The following is a 20,852-nucleotide window of genomic DNA, read 5'->3' as shown; positions in this document are numbered from 1 at the left end:
AATCTTGGGTTTGGTATCAGCATCTCTCCAGCAGGAAACACATTTTCTTTTAGATGATATCTGTACAGGGCATAGAAGTCCTTGGAACATTATCAAAAAAATAAAATTGCTATCTCCCTTGTTGCATTTATTTGCCTTTTAATCAAGATGAAATTCAAGAGGAAGACAGATGTTTCTCCACTTTGTTTTTATTTAAATGTACCACTTGGGATTTGAAGCTTCTGCACTTCTTCTGTTTGTTTGGATTTTTTTTTTCGTGGCTTGATCCCCAAAAAAGGAATAAAAACATTTAATGAAAACTTTGTTATTTGAAATTGCAGGGTGATAGAAGAATTATTGCAAATCCCTGATGTCTCCCTGTCTGCCCTTAATTCTCCTATTTTTGGTAACAATACAAGTAGTCATTTTAGAGAACTGTGCTTTGTTCATTTTACTGAGTTTCTTCCAGACACCATGTGCCTGAAGGAACAGCAGCCAGCCATAGCCAAAGTCCTAGGATGTAAACTCAGACTTCATCTTTCTCAAATGCTGCTACTTGAAATTTGCATAAACTTGAAAAGAAAATTAAAAGGGCCCTGTATACCTCCTCTTCACGTATTTTAGGAAGCCCAACCATTCAAGGCATTAACATATCTTTTGAGTGAGCAGTGGATATAAGCACAGACAGATACCATACTGCAGACAGAGGGAGCAGGGTATGAAAAAAATCATGTGAGCTAGACAACAGACCGGCTTATTTGAAGAGGCTACAGAGCAGCAAGTAATGCCAATTTAACATGATTACATGTTAATACAAGTGAAACACATTGAAGGCTGCTCAGATTACACCTGCTGGGGTGCAGACTTACTCATGTTAGAGATTCCTAAAACAAAAGGAGGCTTTTAAACCAGTGATGTGTACCTGGCATGATACTGAAAAGCTCTGGAAAACCTAGGTAAATGCCTACAGAAAATTTCAGGGATGATTCCATCAAGTTTGGACACCTTGGGCCTATTCCTAAATGAGCAAATTCCTTAGGCACTGGAACTGGTTAAAATCAGCAACAGCTTATTCTGTTGTTTGCAGTTGTGTTTACAGGCAAACCTCAGAGATAGTGTGGGTTTGGTTCCAGACCACTGCAATAAAATAAGCTGTAATCATTTTGCTTGCGGAGGGTCTTGTCTGTATATACAATCAAGGCCTACGAACTTGAATAAATACTAGAACCCTGTCTGGACTGAGTTATACTTAGTGGTTCTTTTTGGAGTTATTCTGAGATTGATATTAAGAGAGGCTACTATATAATAAAAGCTATTTTTATTTTCATACTAGATTCTTTTGGGTAAGTCACAGTCCCTCTGTACCCACCTCTAACTTCCTTCCATTAGATTGTAAAGACCTTGAGGATAAGAATTGCTTTATTCATGTTTAATTTTTGTGCAGTTCCTAGTAGGGAGATGGTAATGCTCACAGTAGTTGTTCAACAACTGTTAAGAGAACTGTATTAAAATTGAATGACATTCTTGCTCATGTATTACTTATTTTACCTTTTTTAAAAATATTGATTATGCTATTACAGCTGTACTTATTTTACTTTTAGCAAATCACTTCTTATGCCTGCAGTGCTATGCATGTATATCTTTTTATTTTTAAAAAAGAGTGGTGACCTCTGTTTTTTGTGGGGGTTTTTTTTGTAGTACTTCAGTATGTCTTTTATCAGACTGCTACTGATGACAACTGGAAGAATTTATTCCATTTATTGATATCATATCCTAAATTGCCTAGGGCTCTTCTGTTTTTCTAGATTTCTCAGTTTGCTTAAACTGGGGTTTGATTGATATAATAGGTTTTTCTAAAGACACCATTTATCATGCAACCAAGAATTGAAGTACCTGTTATGTGAGCTAGCCTGTGAGCTCTTGCTATGCATTGCTTTACACTCTGTAATTTATTAATTCAGTTACTTCTTAGCAGAGCTCTTTGAAAGATTAGAGATGAAGAAATTAAAGCACAAAGAGGATCCAGAGGTAGATGGTAGCAAGTGGTAGAGCTAGAATTCAAATCCAGATCCCGATTTCAGCGTCTGTGCTTTCAGCCACTAAACCACATTGCCCCAAATCTACAGAAAAGAAGAAATGTTCTCTATCCTCTAAGTCCTTAAAAATGAAAAAGCAGAGAGAGGTTAGAAGACTGTATAGAATTAAATGCTAAGTTACGCATGTTAAAAGAGTCGAGGTTGGCTTATGAAGACCAGAACTGTCAAGAACAGGCTGTGAGGGTGAGGCAGGGGTGAGCTGGGCCTCAGAGGATTGAGTAGACTTTAGATAATAAAGGGGAAGTAGCAATCAGAGGAAGCTGAGATACAAGTGGAGGCATGGAAATGAGTTCAGTGGTGAGCTGTTCAAGCAAGAGGCTATATTCAGAGTTGGTGGGAGTCATACTGGACCAGAAAGGGAGGCTACCACCTTGTAGGTGAGCATGAGGACTTAGACTAGAAGTAAGAAATGGCTTATCTCTGGAAGAAAAATACCAAGTTTGGCACTCTGTTCAAAGGTGTTGCATAGACTTCTCAGCTGGCTCTCCTTAAGCCAAACTGAGCTTGAGGAGTGGACATATGCCTTAACTAAGTTCTGAGAATTTGGAGCTGAAAGTCATTGTAGATCAGAGCAGCAATTTTCAAACTGTGCTGCAAGAATTTTTAAAACATCCAATACCTGACTATTTAGTTAGGGACACTGACCTCTTTTCCCTTAGATTGTCAAATAAAAAAACGACAACAGCCAACACAACTATAGCCATCCAGTGTGAATGAATCAAAATAATACTTCTTTGGTCAGATCGGCAAAAAATATATTTTTTGGTGTGCTGCAGAATTTTAGTAATTAGTTTATGTGTGCCATGGGATGAAAAAGGTTGAAAATCACTGGATCAGAGAGTGGTGGAGTGACACGTTGCAAGTGGTGCTTCTGGGAGGTTAGATGCAATTAGAATAAAATCTTTACTATTTTGGGGGAAGTGGATGTCTTTAGCCTAAGTCTAAAAAGAGATGACTTAAATAAGCTCACATAAGAAAGGAAAAAAACATTGATAACTGGAACTTTGTACAATCTTTACTTTTTTCAAACCTACATCTGATTGTCCTTTTCCTTGCTTAAAGCAGCCCATTCGTTTACCCTCACCTTAGAGCAAAACCTATGATTCTCTCTGCTTGCCTCCCTGGCCTGTCTCCAATTACTCTCCTCCTTGCTTAATAATCTGTACCCATGTGAATCTGGAATATTAAACTCATCCTATCTTGGGGCTATATACTTGCTGTTTCCTTTTCCTGGGGTTACTCTTTCCCCATATTTTCATGACTCTTGTTCATTTAAATCTTAGCATGAAGATACCTCCTCACACAGCCTTTGTGATTACTTTGTATCCCATAACTGGATTCTGTTTTTAACAGAATCTATCACTTAACCACTGTCTGGAATGATTTTGCTTATTTACTTACTTGTTAGCTGTCTTTCCCTAATAAAGGGACTTTTATTGTGTTAGCCATGGTATCCTGACATCAGGGCCTGCCCCTCACATGGTAGATGCTCTGTATGTTCTGAATATGAGATTAGTTCCCTATATGCTACATAGAAAATGTGTGAAAATTGGAAATTGGATTCTAGATTTTATGTCACATTGCCCTGTGATGGAGTGATGAGATTGATATCTGCTCCTTGATTTTGCCTCTTGTGGGGGAGGAGGTGTGTATATGAAAATAGACACACACGCACACACACTGTATGAAGATTGGTTTCAGCCAGTATTTATTGAGTGACCATCATTCGTGGCTTAAGATGAAAATTTGGGGAAAAGTTACTCTTTTTGTGAATAACTAGTTTCTCCGAGTCTATTAGAACATCAATTTAAGCATCAGTTCTCCAACTATGACATGACTGAGCTTTTTTTTTTGGCCCTACAAAGATATAGCTGCTTTCAATTTCATTGTTAAATTTATATGTTTTACAATGGGAAAAAAACTAAGTTGAATTTTGAAATGAGGTCTTTCCCAGTCACTTTCATGGTTATAGCAAATAAGTACAATATTCATTTAGAAAATAGTCCTCAGGCAAAAGTCGTAAGTCTGAAATTTATTTTTTAGTTTATTCAGGCAATGTTATCATACAGATTATCTAAGACCTCCTGTGGATTTTATAATTTTAGGAGAGTCCTTAAAGTGGACACATGCCTTAGTACAGTTGTTGCTCTCAAAGTGGTCCTCAGACAAGTAGCAACAGCATCACCTGTGAACTTGTTAGGAATGCAGATTCTCAGGCCCCCTCTAGACCCTCTGAATCAGAGTCTGTGGGGATGGGGCATGGAAAACCCTCCAGATGATTCTGCTGCAAACTAAAGTTTGAGAACTGTGGCTTAGTAAGTGTTAAAGGTTCAAGGTTGCATGACCCTACAGATTAGCCAATTGGCATTAATTATTAGCCCTGTAAGCCCACCTCCTTTTAGGTCACTGAACTTGATTGGTTCACTAAAGGTAGGCTGTAAAGTTATTTGGTAGATTGATTGTCACATATTGACTTTGTGTTGTTTGTATTTCTCTGAACCTGTCATGGTATTGATTTCCAAGGACACCTAATAGGAACAGACTGAGATTTTTTTTCACCTATGGCTCTCTGAGCCACTGGGTCCTTATGTTCTTCTGGATAGATTTCTCCAGGTTCCAGGCATGCCATGCATATACTCTTATTGAGGGAGGTGTCACTGCTAGATCACATGGGACCTGGGGGGGCGGGTATTTAGTTCACCCTAGTTTGGTTTACAGATAGGGAAATGAGCCTGCATGAGGTTGTGCTTTGCTTGTAGTAAGAGCACAACTAGTGAGAGGTAGAGGCAGGATTTCAGGTCTCCTGACTCCCTCCATTGCACCAGGATTCCTCCACTGCAGCAGGATTACTGCAGGACAAAGCTGCAGTTTGCTCTCTGCCTGTGGGACATTTCTTTCCTACTGAGAGGCTTTTTTTATTTAAAGAAAAAAAAAGCAAATAGTAAAAAGTCAGGAAGTTCTCATTGAAACTAATAAAAGTGTCCAAAGAGAATGAAAAAAAAAAAAACCAGTTTGAGAACTTTGGTATGGAGGAAATAACCTGACATTAACTGTTTTAATTATAGTTGTTGCATTGGGCTTATCAGTGTGGGAAGAGGGAGCATTTGAGCCCTACAGGGAAGTGGGATATAGACAACAAGATGACCATTTTCCTGAATCTGTCTGTTCAGGCTGCAGCCTAGTGACTGCTTGTGTGATCTTAACAGTAGTCATGGAGTAGGGGCTGGTCTAAATAATAGACCTGGGTCCCAGACCCGGCACTGCCAAAACTAGTGGTGTGGTGCCCTGAGGAGGTCACTGAACCTTCCTGGACTTTACTTTCTAGTCAGTTGTTATAATAATGCCTTTCCTGTCCATCCTGAAAATAAAAATGTCAGTTAGTGGGAAGCAGTGGATCATTGTAATTAAGGATACAGACTGTCATGGGACCCAGAGTTCCTAGGTTCAAATTCTGGCTCTTTTTTAAAAAAGTTGATTTGAGAGAGAGAAACATTGATTGGTTGTTCCACTTTATCCATACCTTCATTGATTGCTTCCTGCATGTGCCCCAACCAGGGACTGAACCTACAACCTTGGCACATCAGGATGATGCTACAACCAACTGAGCCACCAGGCCAGGGCTCAAATTCTGTCTCTTTAATTTACTGGTGTGATAATAGGCAGGTCACTTATCCTTTCTGTGGAATGGGCATAATGAAATTAACTACTGAATAATGTTACTGGCATTAGGATTCTTGGGTTCCCCAACATATAAATTGAAAGCAAACCAGAGAAATTTCCAGATAGATTTTATTAAGCTTATGCTCAAGCACAAGGGCAACAGCATAGAGGAAAGGAAGTCCTTTTAATTGGCTCAGGGGCTGGCTCTGCTTGGCTGCTTTTATAAGCTGAGGACAAAGTGGGCTTGCGTAAAAAGTCGAGCTTTTGGAAAAGGCAGACTCGTGAGGGTTTGGAGAGTGGAATTTTCTGTGTCAGGGTGGGGTTGCTTCTTCCTCCTGTTGGGTTGCTGGCACCTACATCCCACCTGTGCTGTGGCGGCAAGATGGTGGTGTTGCTCATTACCGCCACCCCAGGAAGGTTGAATAGTGGCCAAATCTTGATCAGCTGTGCTTGTGGGTCAGCAGTCTAAGCAGGCGGTTAGAAGGGTGATAAAATCAGCTACCTCTGTGTTTTTGAGTAGGGAGTGAAGGGGTGGTGGCATCCCTGTGTTCCTTCTAGCCACCTGGTCTCATCTCAGCTTCCTGGTCATCTGCTATTTTCTAGTCCTTGGCCCAAGTCCCTATGCTGTTTCATCCCCCTCCCCCCAGAGATTTTATCCTTCCTATTCTTTTTGTTTTGATTTTTGTTAAGTTTTTTTAGATTTTATTTATTTATTTTAGAGAGATGGGGAAGGGAGGGAGAAAGAGAGGGCGTGAAACATCAATGTGTGCTTGCCTCTAGCACACTCCATACTGGGGAATATGGCCTGCAACCCAGGAATGTGCCCTGACTGGGAATCAAACCAGCAATGCTTTGGTTCACAGGCCTGCGCTCAATTCACTGAGCTACACCAGCCAGGGCCTGTTTATTTTTTAATTTTTTTTATTTTTTTAAGAGAAAAGAAAGAAGGGTGTGAGGGAGGAATGGTTGGGGAAGTTGGGGGAGAGAGAGAAACATCAATTGTTGTTTTACTTATTTGTGCATTCACTGGTTGATTCTTGTATGTGCCCTGACTAGGAATTGAACCCACAACCTTGGCATATGAGAGGATGACACTGTAAGCAGCTGAGCTATCTGGCCAGGGCCCATCCTTCCTATTCTTAAGGGATTAGAATTGGAGGTCTCTTCTCCTGTAACTACTTTCTGCTGAACATGGTCCCTATACTTGGGAAGAATAAAATTCTCATTCTCTGATCTAAAGAGCAGTAAGAACATGGATCTTTTTTTGTCTGGGATGGGCTGGAAGTCTTGCATAACTATCAATTTAATGTGGAATTGTTGTAGTCTGGAAGAGACAAACTTTACGAGAAGGTTAAAGAGGCAAGGATCAAATAATAGGAGGAGTAGAAAGGTCACCAGGGCCCCCAGAAAGGGAAGGATCTAGGTAAGTGGGCAGATAAATCTTTAATGGTTTCCCAGACTTGATTTAGGTTGCCAGGGTATACTCCTTTTAACTGAGTAGCCTCTCGTGATGAGTTCTCCAAAGTTTACATTACATCATCTAGTTGTAGTCTTTAATTCCAAGGCAAGTTTTAGTTCTCAATAATTCCAAGGCCAAGGATGGGAGAAGAAGGAAACAATAATTCTGGGGATTGTAGCCAAACACTTTCATTAGGAAATCTCAGGATCCAGTCAAGTCCACAGGTGAAAAAATAAAATTTTAAAGATAATTAACCGGACCAGAATCTAATAACTACAATTGTGTATTATGGTATCTTTCAAAACACTTTTCTCTCGAAAATCACCCTCATTTTATTGTAGGTAGCCAATTTAAGACTAATTTATTATATAAGTCTAGTTTGAATAAATTTGGCCTGTTATTTGCATAAGTACAGCAAGAATAGTAATTGATCATATAGGTTCTATTAAAACTGCTTTGCTGGAATTTCATAAGCAATCTCCAGATTGAACTTTAATTAAGCCTTTCAGGGCTAAGAATTCAAGCCACATAGTTGCAATCAGCATTTGCCTGCAATATCAAAGATTTGGGTGAATTCCTCAGGTTCTTGAGGTTTTTCAAAAATGTCTTGAGGTTCTTTTGCCATGTCCCAAGAAAGCAACCTTTGTTCTTTACCTGCAAAGACTGCTGTGAACCATGTAAGCAAGGTACCAGGCTGCCTTTCCAGGGGGGTTTTATCAGCCTCTAAAGTCAATTTTAATTCCTTAGAGCTTTCTGGTGATATCCAGAGTCTGTGCATATTTCTCTCAAACATGACATTCCAATCAAAGCCACATCAAGAGTTTCCAATTGTGTCCTGTTGTAAAGAGAACAGCTTCCTATTCAATTTTTGTGAACAACCATATTGCCATGAAAATAGTAATACTCTTTCGGAGTCTCCAAATTTCTGGAGTGATCAAGTAGGGAGAAAAAAAAAATATTTCAATACTGCTTACAAAGGTACAATTTACCAAACTGCCCTACATTATAGGTAGTTTAAAAGAAAACAAGTTTTCTTTGATCTGAAAAACAAAAAGATTAAAAAGTCAGCAATATTTCCACAAAGAGTTATAAAAGTAATAATTATCCTCATTTCACTCAGTCCCATATAATTAATTCCTGCCTATCTTGATCTTTTGTCAGTATTTTATGAATCCAGTTATTCCTTAGAGCTTGAAAAATCTTCATCCAATTTAAAGGTATGATCTGAAAGTATATTACCAGAAAAGCTCTTATTTTAGAACAAGTTAGAGTTGTTTCCATGGTTCTCTCTGAAGATGAAACATACTTGCAAAAGCATCAGAGTAAAACAATGACTGTATGTAAATGATAAAACTTAAAATGACATGGTTATAGATCTGAATATAATGCAATTGACAAAGAACTTTGCTTTTCTATGACATATTTTAAGATAATAATTACAAATGAGTATTGTATTAGGACTTTGTAGACTCCTACATATTTTTATGTAATTCTCCAATATGTAATATTCATGTATTTATATACATATATAACCCAAATACTACACAACTATTTCCTTAGTTAACAAAGCTTCCTGTGCAATTCAAGCATATCAAATAGGCCTAATTAGTTCAAAGCCTCTCCCTTATAAGAAAAGAAAACAAATCCTTTGAGGTATTCCAGGGTACTATTGGAACAACCCAAAGCCATTTCTAAGTTAAGGAAAAGTTCTTTTGTTAAAATTTGAACCTGGGAAGTTTGTCAAATGGACTTTCCAAAAAGATCATATATCATTATGAAACAGTATTAATTATTTATTCACCCAAAGTGACAATAAAAGGTATCAGATACATGTTAGTAAAACTTTAGTTCTTAGGATTTAGAAGATTATTTTCTTAAGTAATCAAGGGTATAATTAAAACAGTATAACAGAGAACTTTTAATAAAACAGAATCTGTGCTTTCTAGGCAGAAATTTTATTTGTATAATCTTATCTGGAATAGAACAATAAATACAGGAAAAAATCTGTTCTCCACAGAGTTAAAAAGAACCAAGCTCTCACTCCACATTTGCTTATTTTTGATATAAAGATTCATTTACTTGATTAAATTTTAATCTTATTTAGCTTAGCCATGTGTGAAATTTCCTCAAGACTTTTTGCACAGACCTTCTACAACTTTCCTAGTCCCGCTTAGTTTGTCTGTTTCTACTCATTCAGGAATAACCAACGATATTTTGGGATAAACCTTGTTCTTTTAATTCTTTCAAAAGTATTTTCATACTGTATGCTTATTACTAAAAACATACAATTTCTGCCCATCTTAATTAGAAATCTTAGCTCACAGGAACCTCAGTTTCTAGTGACAACTAAAAAGAAAGCAATTAGTATTCTTTAGATTGGTATATTTATGAACATGTTTAATAATTTTCTCAAAAATATATTTTCTCACACAGTTTTTTAATGTGGCACAGGACATGTTTACTGATGTACTCAAATATCTTTAGTTTCTGCATGATAAGCAAAAAGTAGAGAAACCTATTCATCTACATTTTCAGTAATTAATGTTTTATTATTTTATCTTATTGGAAATGTTCTAGACATTCAATGAATATTCATCATTTAATTTAGCTAAGAAAACTTTAAGGTTTCAAGTTACCAAAGAAATTTATAAAATAATTTAATTACATAAATGATTTAATTATTGCTAGTTAACCTAAAAGAAACATTTCACCCCATTTTACATTTATCTTACTTGCTCCCAAGTTTAGATTACTTATGAAAATTTTATCACACCAAGTTATTTTCCTTGCTGACAATTTTGCAACAGAAATGACATGAATTTATTTCATTAATAAACCCAGGTAGAATAAAAGTATTATTTAATGCTGATGATTTTAAAGATATATCTACTTAGCCAAACCAAACCCAAATCAGCCCAAATCATGTGATCCGAAAAGTATTTGAATTAGCCTGTTACTAATTTAAGATTTTGCTTGGATGACCAAAGCTTTTGCATGCTGTAAGAATTTCTTTAAGCCATTTAAAAATTATAACCAATCATAGAATGCATTCTATTGTCTCTGAGAGGCCTAGGACCTCTCCTTCAAGGGTACCCCTTAAGGTGGATTTGTCAATAAACACAAACAACAGAAAATAGAAAGCTCGGAAGGTAAAGGAGCAGCTTCAGAATGTCTGAATTTACAGATTTTCCTAGAGGAAGATGGCTGTGGGAGGGAACCTGAGCACAGGATGGTGGCTGCCAAGTGTCTGGAGATGAAAAAGATGGGGGAGTGGAAGAAAAGGCCCCTGTGTGCTTGATCCTCTCAATGGGGCAAACTGTAAAAGCTTTCTGGTTGGTCATAGCAAACAAGTCACGGGATAAACTCTGCCTGGAAACTGAACTGAGGGTGCAACATTAAGAGTGCCAAATCCTAACCATTAGAACCAAGGGAGGTGTGGGTTAAACTCTGAACATTTGCCATATGGATTCTTCTCCAGCACTGATAAAGTTCTGATGAGTGAGCCCTGGGACAGACTACCTTTGCCAGCTGCTTTACAAGGTACCATGAAAGCGCAGGAAGAGTGTGTGAAGACCTCAGTCCTCTGGGAATGGCTCTAGGGGCGAGTGAAATAGAGCAGTGCCTCTCTACAGGGTTAGAAGGCTCTCACAAAGGAGTTTACTGTGTCACCAAGAAAGTCAAGTCATTTAAAACAACATCAGCAAGCAACGTATCTTACTAACACACATTCATACATTCTCTGCCTCCCTTGCCCCAAACTACAGTACTTTCAGATTTCATTTGTCAGCTCTAGACCAAATTCAAAACCAACTCCAGTTAAAAACAAGGTTCTATGGCTAGATTGAGACACAGCTTTGACAAGTAACAGATATAGTTCCAGTAATCAACTACCTTTTTTCTCACTGTAAAATGAAAGCACTGTTGGTCAGCGATACCTGGTCAGTGGTGAGCACTGCAGTTCTGTCCCTGGAACAATTAGTCAAGGCAGCTGCTCAGACAGAACCTGGAGAGACTGTCACTGGCCAGGGATCACTGAACCATAGGTGGAAAGGCCACTCAAGGCTGTCCCTTCATGGTTGCCACTGTTTTTTTGATCCCCAAGAAAATATTGGGGATAGACTACATTGTAAAAGAAAATTAATTTTTATTTTATTTTTTTAGTGTTGGAAAGAGTAGTCCAACAAGTAGCCAGGATTGTCAGGAAGTCAGTCTCATCAAGTGGAAACAGACACACAAAACAGAAACAGAACACAAAAGAATGGGACTTCTGCAGTGGGTGGGACTGGAACGCAACCCTGGGACTGACTCAAATCTGAGCCACTGAGGGTGCAAAGGAAGGAAGCAACCCATCTGCCCACTGGCATAACTTCTGTGGCATGGCTAGAACCCAATCTTGGAACATGAACCCAACCTCGGAACTCAAACCTGAGACACTCAGGGCAGGACAGAGGGTAGCAATCTGCTCATCAGTATAACTGTAGTGCAACTCCAACCCAACCTCAGGAACTGCACAGGACTCGAAACACTTTCAGGGACTCAAGGCTAAGATAAAACAATCATATGAGAGGAAAAGACAGACTGGTTAGGAAACAAAATATGTCTGGGCAAGAGGAGAGGGCCGAGAGTATCAGAAACACACACAAATTTCAGTGATGCTGAACCAAAGGCTCAAGGTTTGACCACTTGTCAATCCTGATTCATGACTCTTCTCCCCACTCTGTCCTGATGCTATAGGGACACAAGAGGTCACACCAGATTGCCACAGAATTTTACCAGCATTAGGGTTCTTGGGTTCTGCAAGTTAGAAATTAAGAGGAAACCCTGGAGACAGATTTTATTAAGCTTATGCTCAGGCACAGGGTGACAGCACAGAGGAAAGTAAGTCCTCTAAACTGGCACAGGGGCTGACTGCATTTGTGAGCTGGAGACAAAGTAGGCTTGCACAAAAAGGTGGGCTCATGCAAAAAGGTGGGCATGTGAAGGGTTTGGAGAGTGGAATTTTTCATGTCAGGGCAGGGTGACTTTCTGCCCCTATTGGGTTGCTTGGCAACTGTCTTCACACCTGAACTATGTGAGCAAGATGGTGGTGTTGCTCATTACTGCTACCCCAGGAAGGTCATGTAGTGGCTAAACCTTGATCAGCTGCACATGTGGGTCAGTAGTTTAAGCAGGACAGTTAGAAAGGAGATAAAATCAGCTACCTCTGTGTTTTTGAGTAAGGAGTGGAGGGGTGATGACATCCTTGGGTTCCTTCTAGCCACCTAGGAAGCTCAGCTTCCTAGTCTTCTGCTATTTTCTATTCCTGGGTCTAAGTCCTTATACTGTCACAATAGGGTTGTTGGGAATATTGAATTAGTCGAGGACAGTAAGTACCTGGTATTTAGTTAGTAAGTGCTATGTGTTAGCTGCTGTTGTTATTACTGTTTTTTAGTGTTACTATTTTAAGAGATGAAATTTCTGTAAACATGTTCTCAAATAGTTCCATCACTTGATAACAGTACTGGGCAAATACATGGCTCTTAAGTAGTAATTGTTAATGGAGGATTTTTTCTAACATCCAGCTTGTGCCTGGGTCCTGCTGTGAAAAGAAACTGGTTTTGATGCCCAGGAGGGGCAGGCCTAGAGCCTCTGATATCGCAGTTTATTTAAAGAGTGGTGTGGCTAGAGGAAACTCAAAGTGAAGACTTCTCAATTTTGCTTTCAGGTATTTTTATCCGTGAACCATCCTATGAAATGGAAATCTTAATAATCTAGAAAATGTTCATGACCTTCAATTTTGATGTTTATTTGACTAGGTTTCTTTCTGTCTTGACTTTTCAGTTGTTATTAGAATTATAATCATTTCGGTGATGAAAATTCTAACTCTAAAAGCCAAACAATCAAGGTATTGTGATTATATAGCAAGTGAGTGACAGACTTTGGATAGCTTTCCTCCTCTTTTGGCTTAAATCAATGAAACTTTCTACTATTGCTGTTTATTTCTGAGTAGTCTGTTTTTAGAAGGGATTAGGGTGGTGAAGTGCCTTTTCATTGCCTCATAAAGAAAATGGGGTTTAAGAATTGAGAATTATTTTATCTGTATGTATAAATGAACTTTTTCATTTTCTTTACTTTGATCCCCCTCATCTACAATCTTTATTCATGGTCTCTTCCCTTTAAAGTTAGAGATTATGTTTTATTTATTTCTCTATGTGTTCCATTTTTCCTCTAGATCCTGGTATAATGCTGGTATATACTAGGATCTCATTCTCAGTTTGTTGAATGAATATTGTTGATGTTCTTGATTACTTCTTTAAGTGGCCTTTTCTGAAACCTCACCTGAAGCCTTAAGTAATTAATTAATATCATGGTGATCTAATATCTACCTAAGTCTTCCTTAGTATGCATTGGTGCTCATGGTATTTCATGAGTGTTAGAGCTTGGATTTCCCTATTATCATTGGGAGATAGAGATGTAATAACTGGGGAGATCAAGGCACAGACCATCAAAAGCATCATTCAAGATCACAAAACAGTTATTGTGGGAGGAGATACTTGGGATGAGCTTCCATGCTTCTATGACCCCAGAAGCCAAAAGAAAAAAAAATGGATTAAAACTCTGAAAGGATTATATATATATATATATATAAAACCCATGGATATGAACTAAGGGGTAGAAGGCTGGAGAGCCTGGGGGGTGCAGGGCAGTGGGGCGGGGGGTAAAGGGGAGAAAAAATTGGGAAAACTGTAAGAGTATAATCAATAAAATATACTTACAAAATAAAAAATAAAATAAATAAAATCTTTTTTTAAAAAAGGAAAAAAACTCTAAAAGGAAACCCAGATCTTGTTGAATCTAGGAATGAGTGTTGACTTAGAGAGGCTAACATTTCTTTGATGTCTGAGGGTTATGATTAGGGAATTATTTCTAACGTACATTTGTTTTTATTTTTAGCATTGCAGTGTCGGGATGGCTATGAGCCCTGTGTAAATGAAGGAATATGTGTTACTTACCACAATGGCACAGGATACTGCAAGTAAGTTTTTCTTTGTGCTTTCTTTTCTTCATATATTTTATTTTACCTAAGTAGGATACTGGGCAAGGTTCAGTTCTACTATTCTATTTTTAATACTTCCGTGAAATGTTACAGGTTCTCTAACTCCCCTGGTGTAGTTATTGTGTGCATGAGGAGGGAAGGATGTGGGTGTCAGATAAATAGCTAATAAGAACTCCTCATACCTTATTGTTATCTTTTTCACTATGAAAAGGACTTTCCAGTGAGTATTTTGAAATAACTTTAGCTAGTTTTAATTAACTAGGCTAGTAAATATATATCTTGAGTGCATTCTCTTACATTTTTCAGTTTAAGGCAAATCCTTAGAATCACTCCTCAACATGTTAGTATGATCTTGTTTTTAAGTCAAACTAAATAGATAATTAACTTTTTAATTCTGCCTAATATACATGAATAATAAAGATATTAACTTTTTTGTGAAAAGGAAAGGAACTATTTATTCAAGACATACAGATTTAGAGTAATGGCGGAATGTCACTATTAAATCTGAGTCCCTTTAAAATACTCACAAACACACACAGTCCTTCCTTCCCCCTCTTGCCCAGTCAGGCCAGTCTCAGAACATACCAATCAGAAGTACCATCCTCCAGAAGGAAAAGAACAGAAGCCCACAGCTCGCTTTCCCCGATTCCTCTCGGTAATCCATGCTCCACTGGGCAGGTTTTCCACTGTCCCCAGCACCATCAGATGTGTTGCTGTGATCTCCAGTTCTTAATCCAAAACCACATGGCACCTCCTCATGGGCCACCAGCAAGAGTCCTTTCACCCAATAGTAACTTTGTAATTCTGCCTAATAGCCTATGAAATTCTTTTTTTTATTGTAAAAATTCTGAGGGACACTGTGCTGGAGAAAGATGCACATATACCCTAAGGATGAGGTGGGGAGCAGGTGCTGTGTGTGAATGACATGATATGGGTTTAAAAGAATAAGGATGAGAACAGACTAGGGAGCATAAGCTAGTTCTCAAGAGTTTTTCTTTTCTTTTTTTCAACCATGTAGTTAGCCATATTTTTTGTTTGTTTGAGGCAGCCTGTGAGATAATCTCATAAATAGCTTTTCCAGGTTTTCTATGACCTTTTTTCCTCGTTTGCCTCAATTGAAAATTTTTGATAAGAACATGTATTCATTCTGTTTGTATCATGGAAAATAAGATTTGATAATATGAGTTTTATCTTCTTTAATACTTTTATGGGAGTTTATCCAACACATTTTGTTTTTTCTATGGATATTTAAGCAAATACCATAAAGAAAATAATGACATTTGTTCCCATCAACTGTATTCTGACCAGGATCTAGGCTCTTTAATGTCATAAACAAGAATTTTTCCAAGTCAGAAAGACTTTTCTTCACTGAAGTGAAAATATTTTAAGCTGTGGTGACAGTGAGGCTTAACAATAGGTTGTTTGCATTGGAATAAAGATAACATTGGAAATGAAATTTTTTATGTAACTGATTATGTACTAAGTAAACGATTATGTACTGTTAACTTAGTTTTTCTACCTGGGAAAAAACCCCATCTCAAATCATGTGATTCATTCTCCTTTTAAGAATGGAAGCACAGCTGGAGATAACAAGGGAAGAAACTCAAAACTGGCCACTGAAATCTTATTCAGCCCCTTTTTGGCATCTGGTGTCTTAGTTACTTGCTTTATTCTGTTATTCAGCTCTCTTGTGATAGTTAACCCCATTACATTATGATCATTTGTTGATATATTTGTTTCTCCTACTAGGTTGTGAAGTTCTGGTCTTAGGCATATTTGTATAGTTATAATGCCTGGCATGTAGCTAGTGTTTAGCAATGTGTTTCTTGAACCAAAAAGTGCTCAGAAGATATCATTTGCATTGAGAATATCTATTTGTCTTAAATGGGAAGAAACTGGTCCTTTTCTCTTAAGAATTTTATTTGCCTCACATTGCATCTAGGAAGGTAGTACTATACAGAAAGGCAATTCAGTTTACTTCCAAACTATCTGGAGATAATTCACCTTGATGACTTGTACAGGGAGAATTTCAGATAGGTTCTAAGAGTTGGCCTACATGTTTTAGGTCTGACATGGGGAGAGACAGCTTCTAGAGGAGACTAATTTCTAAGCACTTACCAGGAAAGGGCACTAAGAGTCACTTTTGGGAGCAAACAGATTTGTGGGCTTGCTAGACTCCAACTCTCTAACCAGGTAAGAGACAAAGTTGCCCCTGGTTTCTGGAAGAAGCACTGATAGGGAACAGGGGACTCACTTTGTGAATGACATAAATGGAGCTGCCTGAAGTCTTTTCCTGGATACTTGTTAATTGTTGGTGGGGTGAGTTACTTATTGATATCATTCTGGGTGGATCCCTCAGATGTCCTCTAACCCTGTTGTGAAGGAAATACACTCCCTGAGAAAGACAGAGTAAGAAAAAAAATGGGCGAGGCATCCTTTTGGGAGACCAGAATGGACAATAAAACTTGGGGGGAAAAGTGTGTTTCTCTACCTCAGTAAAAGTAATACTAACATCTTTAGGTGTGGCAATGTCAACATAAGTGGACATAGGTAACACAAGAACAATATCAGGGAGGCCAAGTCAACCATCCCTACATCCCATGCCAATCTCCATAGGTGTTAAACAAAATTTTAAGCAAAAATAACATCTTCTTAGCAGACCTTTCAATCTATTCCTCATCAACTTTGTTATTTTCCCTGGGGAAAGAAGGTAGGTAATCCAGCTTGCTCAGTAAATATTATTTTCACAGAATGGTAAATGAATATTAGAACACTTAGCAGGTTTATAAGAATTACATCAGACATGCAGGGCATGTGATTAACTTTTTACTCAGGAGATTGCTTAGTGGATTAAGAAAAGAACGTTAAAGCCAAATTCCTTTGAGGGCGGGTGGAAATCATTGGAATATGTTTTAAAGTAGGAGCTATCTGACTGTTTAGAGAGCATAATGCTACTGATTCAGCTAAAATATAATGATTGTTTACAGAAATTATAGAAATCCTTGATAAGATCATATTGACAGGTGAGGATAAGTACTTGTAAAGGCTAGTTTTGTACACAGCTCAACTTTTTTTTTCCTCTTACTGCTAGGAGCCTAAGTAGTCAATCAGTTTGTGATTATATTGGGATGCCAGACAAGGAGAGCCTGTGTAATCATGCATAAAACTCAATTATTGCTCCTAAATAGTTGTTGTCAGATCTTAATAAAGCCCTCTCACTACAGAGAGATAAGACATTTCATTCTCTCCCTTGTCCTACTGGGAGGTGTAAGTACATAATTAAGTTTAGCTGTCATTAATCACTTTCAAGTTGTTGGTCTCAGACTTTCAAATACAAACCATTCCAAATCCCACTTTGATTAAAACTTATGTGCAGCTCAGGTTCAGTAGAATGCTGGGGGTGGGTGACATATGATTTGTAAAACTCACAAAGTGTGCATTGTTAAAACATGTTTTTCATAATTATTTAAAGGTTCTTGTCTGCCAATTCCTGCCTTGGCTGTTGTAGTTCAGTTGGACCATCATCCTGTAACTGAATAAAAGGTTGCAGGTTCTATCCCCAGCCTAGGCATGGGCTGGGCGCAGTCCCTGGTCTGGCATGTGCAGGAAGCAGCTGATTTGGTACTTCTCTCTTGCATTGATGTTCTCTCTCTCCCTTTCTCTCACCTTTCCTCTCTCTCTAAAAGCAATGAAAAAATGTTCTTGGGTGAGGATAAAAAAATATAAATAAATAAATAAAGTACTTGTTTGCCAATTCTTAACATCCGGTTTGTCTTTGGGTATGTTTCTATCAACAACTCTTCCTTTTGACTGTTGATACAGTTTCCTTTACTTCATATTTATGGTAGTTTTTATTATTTACTGGACATTGTGGGTGATGCATCTTAAAGTTTATCTTTCACTAAAGAGTGTTAAGTTTCGTTCTAGCAGGCAAGCTATATTACTGGAAGATCACCTTGATCCTGTGGAAGACTTACTTTTAGGCTTTGCTGTGGTGGGTCTGTTTTGCTCTTAGTCTGATGGTTTGAGTCTTAGTCCTGGGATATGGGCCTTACTCCCAAGGTATGACCACCTGAGGGGGTTCAGTGGAAATGTGACTTGTTTCCCAAACCCTGGGGTGTTTCCTAAGCATCTCTAATTTGACAGGATTTGAATTCAAACCTTCCACTTTCCAGAACCATGCTCTGCTTTTCAGCCTTCCAACTCTTGCTTTCTCTTGGGTTCGTAAATGTCATCTTGTTCATGCATAGCCAGGAATCATTTAAGGAGTGGAGTTGTATGCGTACGTTAGGACTTCCCTATCCGGGGTGCTGTCTTCTAGGCTCCTCAGTTCCAGACACCTTTTACTGCTCAGCCAGTAAGACTTCCGTTTTCTGCTTGCATTCTCTTCTTCTTCTGCTACGTGGACTGGGAATATTTTCATTGAAAAGGCTGTATAAATGTAGGTTTTATATAGTTTTTTATTTCCCAAGGCTCATATCCCTTTCAGTTTTTGCCTTCTTTTGGTTACTCTTTGGTACCTTTGCTATTTTGTCCAGACTTTATAATTATTAAAAACAGGAGAGTTGGTTTGATATGTCACTCTGCCATTAATTTTAATGATAAAAATTATAGTTATAAAGTAGTCTTTCAAAATTTTCTACATACCCCTTAAGAGATAACTAGCAGAATATTTGTTCCACAATGGAAAGTCACCATGAGTTACATAGATTCCTGTGGATTGATGATTGCATTTGAGAATCTCTACTTTTTGCCAAAGTATTTAACTAAAAACTACATGTTAAAACAAATCATTATAAATATGTTGTAAAATACAACGTTGTGTCACATTTTACCCAAAATTTGTCTACTAGCTATAAGAGACATTAAATATTAAGGAGTAACGATTATCCTTGCCAGGATTAGGGAGTAACATTGGTGGTCTAGGCCTCCTGAAGCCATCCAAGAAAAGTGGAGCCATTGCTTTTGTCCTCTTGAAAAGTTTCTGCATGGTCAGGAGAGAATAGACACTTGGAATCTTCCAGCCTGGCTCATAGCAGAGGATGCATTAGCAATGTTGTGTTGTGAGGTGCTCCCCTAGAAAGACATTTTCAAAAGTCACAGCCATTAATATTTTCCCTTTTCACTCACCTTGTTAGTATATTCAGTGCTATTTGGGGCAGTGTCAGATCAGAGAACTACACTGGGAAAAATATCAACTGTTAAATCACTTTCTCTTTCTTCTCTGCTGAAACTCTGCCAGCAAAGTTCCTTCGAGTGGGGTATCGTAGCAGAACATCACACATACAATTTTGCTGCCAGATGCTAGCATGCCTGGCCACTTTTTTGTAATTCTTTTAACTTTACCATAAAATGAAGAAAGCTGCCTTTTGGCTCACTAAATACCTTTCACAGAGTAATATTTGTTGTTTTTTTCTTTAATGTGATGCTGAAGGCATTATTAATTCAGGAATTATTCAGTGCATACTGTTTATGTATACCATATGTAACAATGTAACATAACTCAAGTCTGTGTTAATAATTGATACTGTTACTACATTATTTCACACTTCTTTAGGAAGCTATATAATAATTATCAATTTGTTAACCTGGACTTCTTAAAGAGGTTCAGAATGAGTCTTGCTAGTCTTGTAAGATCAGCTGTGAAACAATTGACTGTAATGTGGAACCACCAGTGAATGGGGCTGGGACCAGGGTTAGGTGGCTGAGGCATTTGTCTTGAGCATAAAATTTAGGAGGGTGCCCAAAACTCAGTAATCAAGATAAATAATACTTTTATGTGCTAGTTAAACAATCAAAATTAATGCAAAAACAACTATGATAAAATATATCCAGATTTTAAATAAAGAGAAAATCAGTATTACTGACTTTTTTCCTTTTGCCTCAGACTCCAGTATGGTTCATTCTGCCACTGGTGAGTGGATGAAGGCATCTGGAAGAGCCCTGCCTGGTGACATGGATATTATGTCACCAGACTCGAATTGAGCCATAATTCATGTTGCCACTCAGCTCTTTGGCAAGTTAAAGAAAGAATGTTATGCTAGCTAATATTTATCAAGCACTTATTATGTGCCAGGCTCTGTGCTTAGTTAAGCTCTTTACATGTATTTTAGTTCTCATATTAAAGTAGTCAGTCTTTTTTTTTTTTAGAGATCATCTTTTTTATTTAAAGATTTTATTTTATTTAATTTTTTAGAGAGGGAAGGGGGGAGAGAGAGAGAGATAGAGAGAGGGAGAGAAAGGGAGAGAGAGAGAGAGGCATCAATGTGTGGTTGCTGGGGGCCATGGTCTGCAACCCAGGCATGTGCCCTGACTGGGAATCGAACCTGCGATGCCTGGTTCGCAGCCCGCGCTCAATCCACTGAGCTATGCCAGCCAGGGCTAAAGTAGTTAGTCTTAATATCCCTGTTTTACCAATGAATATATGAAAACTCAGAAAGGTAAATGGTTTGTCCAAGATCTCATAATGATTAAGGAGCTGACCTCTTAGAAAATTTGCTGTCACTCTGAGTCTCAATTTGCCTATCAGCAAAATGGGACAAAATTACCTATTTTAAAGGGGTAGTTCAAACTACCCTTTGGAACATTTTGGAATGTGGAATATTTGAAAGTGTATATAAGG

At 38.0% G+C, this 20,852-nt stretch overlaps 1 protein-coding gene across 4 annotated transcripts in view; it reads left to right on the top strand.

Annotated features, from left to right (window-relative positions):
* NOTCH2 (notch receptor 2) overlaps window positions 1-20,852 on the top strand; it is a 196,293-nt gene that overhangs the window by 73,839 nt on the left and 101,602 nt on the right. For 3 of the 4 annotated variants that reach the window (XM_036015694.1, XM_028502734.2, XM_036015695.1), the window contains exon 2: window positions 14,128-14,209. Coding sequence is in view for 3 of the 4 variants with exons in the window: in XM_028502734.2 (XP_028358535.1) it covers window positions 14,128-14,209 (82 nt within the window). In the remaining variant the exon portion in view is untranslated. Of the gene's footprint in view, window positions 1-13,028; window positions 13,099-14,127; window positions 14,210-20,852 lie in introns of those variants that run through there. The other variant, XM_028502735.2, reaches the window with a different exon arrangement.

This window comes from Phyllostomus discolor, chromosome 14 (assembly GCF_004126475.2).
Source record: "Phyllostomus discolor isolate MPI-MPIP mPhyDis1 chromosome 14, mPhyDis1.pri.v3, whole genome shotgun sequence".
Lineage (NCBI taxonomy): Eukaryota > Metazoa > Chordata > Mammalia > Chiroptera > Phyllostomidae > Phyllostomus > Phyllostomus discolor.
The sequence above is the reverse complement of the archived record's forward strand: the minus strand, read 5'-3'. Positions and strand labels throughout refer to the sequence as shown.